General features: G+C 38.3%; 1 protein-coding gene across 1 annotated transcript in view; it reads left to right on the top strand.

Annotated features, from left to right (window-relative positions):
- LOC109474980 overlaps window positions 1–6,369 on the top strand; it is a 16,495-nt gene extending 10,126 nt beyond the window's left edge. Inside the window, exons 5-8 of the mRNA XM_019775482.1 lie at window positions 2,874–3,008; window positions 3,361–3,448; window positions 3,831–3,994; window positions 4,493–6,369. Coding sequence (XP_019631041.1) covers window positions 2,874–3,008; window positions 3,361–3,448; window positions 3,831–3,994; window positions 4,493–4,670 — 565 coding nt within the window. The 3' untranslated portion in view covers window positions 4,671–6,369. The remainder of the gene's footprint in view (window positions 1–2,873; window positions 3,009–3,360; window positions 3,449–3,830; window positions 3,995–4,492) is intronic.
- Window positions 6,370–9,590: the final 3,221 nt, after the last annotated feature.

Below are 9,590 nucleotides of genomic sequence, written 5' to 3'. Positions count from 1 at the left end.
ATATGACTATGTTATGATTGTTATGTTAAATCTATCTATTAATCCAAGGAGGCTACCGCTACTGCCTCTATGATGAAATTAATCTAACATCTTCTGAGCTTGTCAAATCTTTATCTAAACAACTATAAACACCCCTACCATTTCCAGCTGGTCCTTCAGCTCCTTATTTCTTTCTCTTGCTTTGTCCATAACTTACGACGTTCTCCAGACCGTTAAATTTTCAGATTTCGGAACAAAACCTGGAAAACAGCATGTGTTTGTGTTCACCTGGCTGAAGGTTAAAGGTTACCGGACATGCGCACTAACATTTCGTCCATGTTTCCGGGGAAAACTCGGCCAAGCAGATAAAAATGCCTTCGAAAAAGAAGAAATACAACGCGCGGTTTCCTCCCGTAAGTACAGACCAATGCACTTTAGACAAGCAATATCACTTTCTTCTTTCTGTAGATCGTGCTTTGTCGGGTTTTTGTCGTAGAAGTGAAAATCAGTGCATTTTGCTTCTGTGCAGTGTGGGGAGGGGGGCGTTTCTTCTTCCTAGAAATTTTCTAATTTCCAATGAGTACTTCATGGTTCAACCCACGCATGTATAATGACCACGAGGAAATGTTAACGCCATATGTCAGAGTCGCACGCTTTTGAGAAGTTAAAAGAAAATTCAACTGCCATAGTTTAAGCGGAAATTTGTATGTTTTTATATCAGTATCATGTTATCAACTCGAAAATATATTTTGGACAGGACTGTCTCTACATTTTAGCGGGGTACAGGTCGAATCGCCCCATGTCACTTTCGCCCCGTCTATTTACTACCAGATCGCCCCATGTTTATGTGACCTGAACTATGTTTTATTCATGTGATATTCGCGTATTTTGGTAACATTTATATTCTCTAGATGTTACCAAAGCCTTGTGACTATATTTTGAATGTTTCTCCTGCGTTCGGCAAGTATTTGACGCCGATGAAAAGTCCGGCTCCGCGGCGGGCCGACACGCGATCGGGCCCGCCACCGAATCGCAGACCGGCAGCTGCTGTTTGTGAAAACACTGTTTGTGAAATCAGTTATGGCAAGATTTATCAAGAAATCCAACATAACAGAACCCCATAAATGTTCACAAACACGAAGTAGATTAGTAAATGTTGCAGAGTTTCTTAGAAGTCTACTAAATGTGCGTTACAGCAAGCAGGCGCCCCCGAATGCGGCGGCGGGTCAGGTCGCGTGTCGGCCCGCCGCGTACCCGGACTTTCATCGGGGATTCGGCGGTTAACAAATAAGAAACACTCAAAATATAGTCACAAGGCTTTGCTAATATGTAAGGAATATTTAGAAGTAGGATTCATGCGTATATCACCCGATTAAAACATAACATTGGTCACTTAAACATGGGGCGATCTGGTAGTAAATAGCTGGGGCGAAAGTGACATGGGGCGAAAGATCTAGAAACCATTTTAGCGTGCTGTAACTCGTAACAGAACTTAATGATAAATGTTGTATTCATTACATAACAGAAAGCTATTACCAGAAACCCCCTAATTGTATTTGTAATACATCAAGTTGCAATGACTACTTGGTCAACTAACTGATTATTACTATTATGAAGATGATGCAAAAAAAATGATAACAATAAACTATTATAAACAGAAAGACTGGTTTGTTTTCTTTCCACTGTAGGCCAGAATAAAGAAGATCATGCAGACTGATGAGGATGTGGGAAAAGTTGCTGCTGCAGTTCCTGTCATTATCTGTATCCTTGTTGAAAAATGCCAACATGTTGTTTCTCTACTATTCAGATGATGTTAACCTTACATGTGTATTGTTGATAGATGTGTATTAACTCAAGAAGTGTCAGATCAATTTGCATGGGTATTGGAAGCCCAACAAATGTGTATTGATGTAGATTGAGCTAATCAGCCATTCTTCACACGCACGCGCAAATTTTTCACGCGCACAAAACCCCATCTCAAAGACCCCAGTATCATAATATGGGTGTTTGGCAAAAAAAAGGCGATCACTTTGTGACCATGGGAGGAGAAGAGTTTAGGAAGAGGGAAGAGTGTCTACTGTGCTGTAGGCAATATTGTTGCATGCTTTTGTTGATAGCTCCTTGACCATATCTGACAGCTCGCTGCTTGGAGATCTTCGTTGAGTCTCTTGTCACAAAAGCTAGTGATGTAACAAGGTCCAGGAATGCCAAGACCATGACAACTGCTCATCTGTAAGTTCCTCAGTATTACATGTGGTTTTCAGTATCCTAAACTCAAGAGGCAGGGGCGAGGGGTGCTATGTACTTTGTATACCCAGTACAAATCCAACAATAGACATTATAGAGCAAAGGTACTGGTCAGTGGTACTAGGAGAAGTTGACTTTTGAATGGTTTGGAATGGCCATTCACATGTACGACACATGTGTACTCAACTCTATTGGGAGAGAAGACAAAGCTTTTAAACAAAGAAACAAACTGCTCTGATATAGAATTTTTTTGTCAAGACTGTAAAACAAAGGTGGCAACTGTACAATAAAGGTCTAGACGTATACAAAAGTCCTTCAGTATGAGGGGTTTTTGGGATACTCTTATTCACAAGTATTGGTTACAATAGTTTGTATAATGGTTTGAGCTACTGCAGAAGAAACACTAACCAGACAAAAATGGTATCACCATGGAGCTTTGAACTCCTTGGTATCACATAGGAGTTCAAACATTACACTGATCATCAAGCACACTGTGTGTGCAAACATTCTCCAATACTGGAAGATGCCCTTTTGTCAATTGAAACACTGCACTTTGTTGATTTGTCCTGAAATCAGTGCAGTTATTATCAAGGATCTTGAGTGCTTACTGTATGTTTTACTTACTTGCTTTCTTACACAACCTTCAGGAAAAGGTGCATTGAGACAGAGAGTCAGTTTGACTTCTTGAAGGACCTTGTAGAGAAGGTTCCAGACGTGGGGGAGGACAGTGGAGGTCGGGAGGTCAGGAACAGTGATGACAACGCTGCACAGTCTCGCCCCAGGTAAACTCTCACACCAAGTACAAGTTTTAAACTAATTAGTGCCAGACAGTACCCATGCACAAATGATGTGTCTCCATTGTCATTACTAAATGGTGTGTATGTACCGGGTAGTGTAGGCAATCCTAATGCATGTGTATGGAATCTGTTCTTGACATTATTTTCTGTCTTATCCAAGTTCTTTTATTGTCAGCACGAATGTAGCGCATAGTTAAGTCTATAAGTTATAACAGGGGGCCTCATAACAACTTACATCAATGTAAGAAAAGTGGAGATATTTATCATTGTCTATGGCTGTATGTCAGCCTTTTCATTTTTTTTAATGACTTGGGATGTCATTGATGTATTGTTCCAGACAAAGGAGACCGAGGACAAATGGAGGGAGGAAGAGAGGGAGAAGAAAATCATCAGAAGAGGAGGAGGAAGAGGAGGAGGAGGCAGAGGTAGATGGGAAACAAGTGAATCACATGATGATCGTATTTACAAATTATGAAGAAATACCAGTTTGTACAGAATGTTTCAGCAACACACAATTTCCGATATTCTCTAACTGTAGTGTATAGCATATTCCTTTTATGCATTGATGGTGTAGTATTGTACATGTATCATGAGTTGGACCAAATGGCAGATGTAATATAAAGAATGGACAAGGCAATACTTTGGATCCATGCTGAGAACTATACCACTTATGTTTCTTTATTATAGCTAATTGCAAGGTAATTTCATCAGGAAGTAATTATGCCATTTCAACTAGGAATGCTTAGTAGAGAGTGAGATGATGTCAAACCAAGTGTGACCTATCCTTGCCACTGTCTGTGTGTACAGGATGAGTCAGACATGGAGATGGAGGATGACCAGGACAGCACGTCCCAGGACAGTCAGCCCCTCAACCTGTCCATCTCCTCAGCCACTCACCTGACTGTACCTGTCATGCCCAGCTACACACCTTCAACATCCACCTCAGGACAGCAGCAGAGACCACCCAAACTGTAAGGACTACGCTGTTTCTACAGCATTTTATAACAAACAAAGGAAAGTCATTACACGTCTTTCATGCTGTGGTGCTTTTTTATTGGGCACAGTTATATATCTGGACCTGAAAGTACTTTTTCCTGAATACCTATGCCAGTGAGGGCAACATTGGAATTAGCTACACCAAACAAATTTTACTCGCATGAATCAGTTTCTTTTTTATTCCATAAAAAAGAGATTGTAGAAAGTAAGGATCACCATTTGTTGGAACCTGTATATTTGGCATTTCTCAGATGATATTAGCTAGTTTATGGAGCTGACAAAAAGCATGGTGCTGTCATCCATTGGCATTGTGATCATACGTAGGATTCAAGTTAAGCCAGTCACAATATGTCAGCCTATTTGAAATCAAACGTCTTACATGGAAATACATATTGTACATGTTTAAGTTTAAAGATTCTTTATTTTAACGTAAATCCATAAACAGAGTTTGATTTATTTTATATATTTTCCAGAGGACAGCCTGCAGTCTCCCCAGCCCTGGGTGTCCCTCCTATGCCTGGCATCCCCATCCCCCAGATGTTTGCAGCAATGGCTCCTCCCACTTCCACATCCATGTCAGTCACCCACATAGCCCCGCCCATCCCAGCTCCAGCAGCCAATCATGATGAAGATGATGATTATGACTCTTAGCAGTGTAACATTGCTGTTCTGCCCAGGTCTAAAACAGACATGTAGATTTAGGAGAGTTAACCTAACTAAAGGTCTATATGTACAGAGGATTTTATAAAGATACAACATTGTTATCATCTTATTCTGAGGTAGAAGGTTTCACAGTAATATCTGCAGGGCTATATTTTCTCTTACGTTTTATAATACATGATGGGCACATTAAGATTAAAATTTAATTTCTGCTTAAAAGATGCTTCGGTTTTGTATTTGTGGTATACTCAGAAAAACTGGGAGCTGATTGTAGGGTACAATGAGAGTTTTTCTGACAGTAAGTGTTTAAATGCTATTGTCCATCTATATTCTGTACTGTGTATGCTCTTATGTACATCTACAATACCTTCATTATGATAGTCCTGAAATACTAGTAACACATTTTAACATTTTGTAAACAGAAAAAAACAGCAAAACAGTTGGTATGGTACTTCTGGATTCAAAGGCATAAAATAATAATATATAGCTACCCCACAATATCTATTGGTCAAAGATACATTGTACCATTTTGGGGAGGGGTGTCAATGAATTGAAGGGTTTCGAAATTCGCCTCCATTGATGGTCAGTCAAAGTGTTTGAAAAGTCTGAGAAATGTACCTGTTGATGGTAAAGTTGTTTAAATCCTTATTTACTATGAGTTGTTTGACTGCAGATTTTTGTCTATATCACATTAAAAGTAGAGATATGATTACATGTACTCTTTAGAAAGAAGTTATTGATAGTGAAAATATATTTGGTGCTACTCTTCTGTCAGTTTGTGACACCAGTGATAACAAAATAAAACATTTCCTGATTACATTCATCCATAACAATTATCAAAAACGTAGATGTTTGCGCAAAACATACAGCCTTCTGATGTTACTGAATATCAAATTCTACAAATCATACTAGTACTTGTATGGTTAAATGTAATCAAGAAATGTTTTATTTTAAGTGTTATAGTGTCACAAACTCTTAATCATATTACTCTGTTGGTTATGTTGATAATATAACTGTACTGCTGTGGTATCTTACTATCTCTACAACAAAGAGTAATATGTTTCTAAGATAAGTTTTCCAGTATAGTCAAGGAGACAAAGTATTAATGTAGTATGCATCAATATTCGATAGATCATTATCAATGTATCTACAATAATCACCACTAAAAGGCACAGTTCAACTATGATACGAGCACTGATATCTTCTTATTGTTGTTGCGCATATTTACACTCAAAATGCACTGCTGCTAGGTTAGTCACACATTTTTTGTTCACACATTTTTGTTTCACAGCAAAAGCATTCTGCTGCTCTGTTAGAAGAAACAGATTATTACACTAGTGGCAATTACTATCTAATGATAGTATAAGACTTCATATTACCTGCTATACTTATAATCCAATGTTAAAAGAAATCATTGTGGAAACATCAATGTTGTACCAAAATATGAAATCAAGCCCTTATAATATGACTAACTGCTTTCTTAGTTACATATGTATGGAGACAATTAATTGTCTGGTGCTAGCACGTTTACTATTTTTTTCTTTTCACAAAGATTTGTTATAGATCAAGAATGGTGTAAACTATTTCTAAAAGATTACTCAACCCTATGATAGACTGACACTTTACTAGCACATGTAATGAATCTTGATGTACCTTGTTCCTGTATGATAATAAAAACATATAGTTTAAATATGCTTCAGTATTAATTTAGGTCAACTGTAAGCGGAGGACATGTGTGTCGTCAGGCATACTTTGATTGCGACCAGTAATTTCAAACATTTTGTTTGGATCATGCAACCATGATGTTTATGCCAAAATTGAGACTTATGAAAAAAAAACTGCAAAAACAAAATGGGCCACACATGTGCTTGGAGATTAATGAGCAAGGAATGTTTAGGATACATGTATGGTCTTGCAAGTGGAACCTGATACTACATAATATGCTCCATCCCTGAGGCGTCGCCAAAAAGCCCAACCCGGTGTAAGCCTGCTAAGGACGCACCACCCTCCCCCAAACGCACCTTTGACCTGGTTTTGACAGCAGGACCGGTTCAGCATAAACTAGAGTTCCCCGATCTCATACCTTCGCCAAATGATGTTAATCTTTATGACTGACAAATTATAGATTATTCCCCCCTGATTTAAGAAATAGGAACCTAATTTTCATGAATTATATCATTTTATCATAATATCATAAAGTAAGCATAATCTCAACCAAAAAACAGCCTTATATTAACAAACAATGCATTCTAGCATTTCCTAATAAACTATGCAAATGAGGTCCTAATTTGAATAAATTATGTTTAATGATGTTCACCTCAATTTAACTTTCAAATACCACAAGTATGAAATTCCAGGCAGTTATCATTACATAATTATAAAATTTTCTCATTAATTATGCAAATTAGATCATTATTAACATAATCAATATCTTCCTGTGTTTCTCTCGTTGTCAATTACCAATGTCACAAGCTTTAATTGTCCTATCATGGAATGCAGCTGATTTATAGAATTCCTCATAAATTATGCAAATTATATCCATATTTGCATAATTGTCACATAATTATATGAAGGATCACGTAAGCTACCTACATACCAAAAATCACGACGATCCGTCAACCGGTTCATGAGTTATCCCCTTTTGAATATTTTCAAGAATATATCGCTGCAGTTCCAGAGCAAGCCGCTAGGGGGCCTAAACTCACATCACTTCTTCCCCAGCACAAGAGCTACCTACCATCTAAATTTCATCACCATAGCATGTCAAGATCATGAGATATCAAAACCGGAAGTTCAGCTGCAGTACCATAACAAGCCGCTAGGGGGTCCAAAATCTAATCATTTTGAGGTCTCATCAAGACCTACCCACCTACCAAGTATCAAGACAATCCATTAAGGCCTTCTCAAGTTATCGTGTTGACAGACACACACACACACACACACACACACACATACACGAACGCCCCTGAAAACATAACCTTCTTGGCGAAGGTAACAATCATTAAGTTGTAAAACTTAACTATTATATATTAGTCGTTTTGACAGACGAGACAAAGACCATGCTGTTGTTAAGGCTTTTGGATGTTTCAGTACGATACCTAGGGGAAAGGGGGCTGGAAGAAACATCATCCCTTTATAACATAATTTGTTACTCACCTAGGCCTAGACTTGTAGAGGCAGTGTAGTCAGAGAGTGAATTAAATGGTCCTCAAAATTTAAAGTAGGTCACATTGTCGTAAAATATTTGACGATCTTTTGGAAACAATAGTTGAACAGTCGAGCCAAGCAGGATTTCAAAGGTTAAACGTCCAGGTGCTCATGATGACTGCCCTTGTTTCTTAGTCTGGACAGAGACATTGTATGTCCTTGGTCTGGACAATTAAGTACGCTTTGTATGATCATTTAGTTCATAACAATTTGTCTGCAGTTATCATAGTTTTTCTTTTTGGTAACACGTGCATACCGCCCATTATCCCCTGTATATCATTTTTGTTAATCCTAAGCCGAACCTTAATCCTATACTAAGCCCTACTTTCCGATTCTTTGTCTTGTGGATGATAAGCATCGTTGCCAAAGAAGAACGTACCCAATGATTCTCCACTTTGAATGTCATTTGCCGGTTGCACAGTGTAAATAAAAGATGCCTTCATACAATCAAAGAATCGGCTCGACATAGTTGTTCTTCAAACATGTCGCTCGTGACTCGATGACGTTGTAAGAGATAGTCGGGCAGAACACACTATACTTTTAGAAGTATAACCATAAACACAAAAAAATATGAACAGACAGGAAACAACCACTGAACATATATCGACCAGAGTGCATATCTTTATTTCAAAAGACTCTAGAATGTTGAGAGAAAATTACACTCGAGTGGTATTTCACCCATTGAATCATACATTTGAATTATACAAAAACGAGAGGTAAAATGTAATATTGGCAGTCTTAAACAACGGTAAGTAAAGTCTAAGTAATTTTTTTTAAGTTTAAGAGTTGCTGCTGGTTATACTTGTTGTGGTAAGAGAAAATCGAATCACATATTGAACATTTCTTGCTATGATGCCATACTTTATATCGCCCCCCAACCTAAAAATAGACTTCACCGTATTACACTTTATTATGTCGAAAACATAGAAGAGCACATACATAGAATATACACACATACAATGCATATGATCATTACAGAGCGCTTTGACGTAACACCTTACATTTGAAGCTCGGTGGGATTGAACATACGTGGCATATGACGTTACCTGTCAAACCATTCTTTTTATATTTTCAATAGGATACAAGTTCACCACCTCACTCTTCCAATATGACTCCCCCACTTAACAGTACCCTAACACCTCCGGATTGTGCGCGACGGCCGGTATGTAGACAGACCTGTTCTACATGTCTACAGCCGGACTCAACCCACTTTGTGCTGAAGTCCCCTCGTTTGGGAAATCCATAGAGAAGCGGTGAACCTAAACCATGTTTACATGCACTTTGCATAACCAGTATTCTTACTACTTAACAACTTAGTGAACAACAGACTACACTTACTTCAATTCTATCGTTAGAAAATTAAAAGACACGTGTTTCTAGCGATCAACAAACTATTTCCTGGTAAAGAGGTGCTGTTATTTTAGCAAACACTTGTTTTCTAGAGAGGGGATATCGGGCACATCCCAGATCTTGTTAGAATAGAAGCAAACTCTCTCCTTGTGCCCGTATTTTGTGTTAAAGAGGCATTTGTTTGTTTACTGTACAAGCTACACCTTTGACCGTGTAAAGTGGACTCTAAAAGGCTCTTCCGTTCATTTATGTCTCCGACCTATGAAATCCTGGTTAAGGCATCTATGGTGGTGTGTTCGACGTTTAGTTGTCAAAACAGGCTACAAAAGATTACGGATACAGCTGTCTGTTTGA

The sequence above is a fragment of the Branchiostoma belcheri genome, unplaced genomic scaffold (assembly GCF_001625305.1).
Source record: "Branchiostoma belcheri isolate BF01 breed outbred unplaced genomic scaffold, Haploidv18h27 scaffold32, whole genome shotgun sequence".
Classification (NCBI taxonomy): Eukaryota; Metazoa; Chordata; class Leptocardii; order Amphioxiformes; family Branchiostomatidae; genus Branchiostoma; species Branchiostoma belcheri.
Note: the sequence above shows the minus strand (reverse complement) of the source record. Positions and strands in the feature narration are given on the sequence as shown.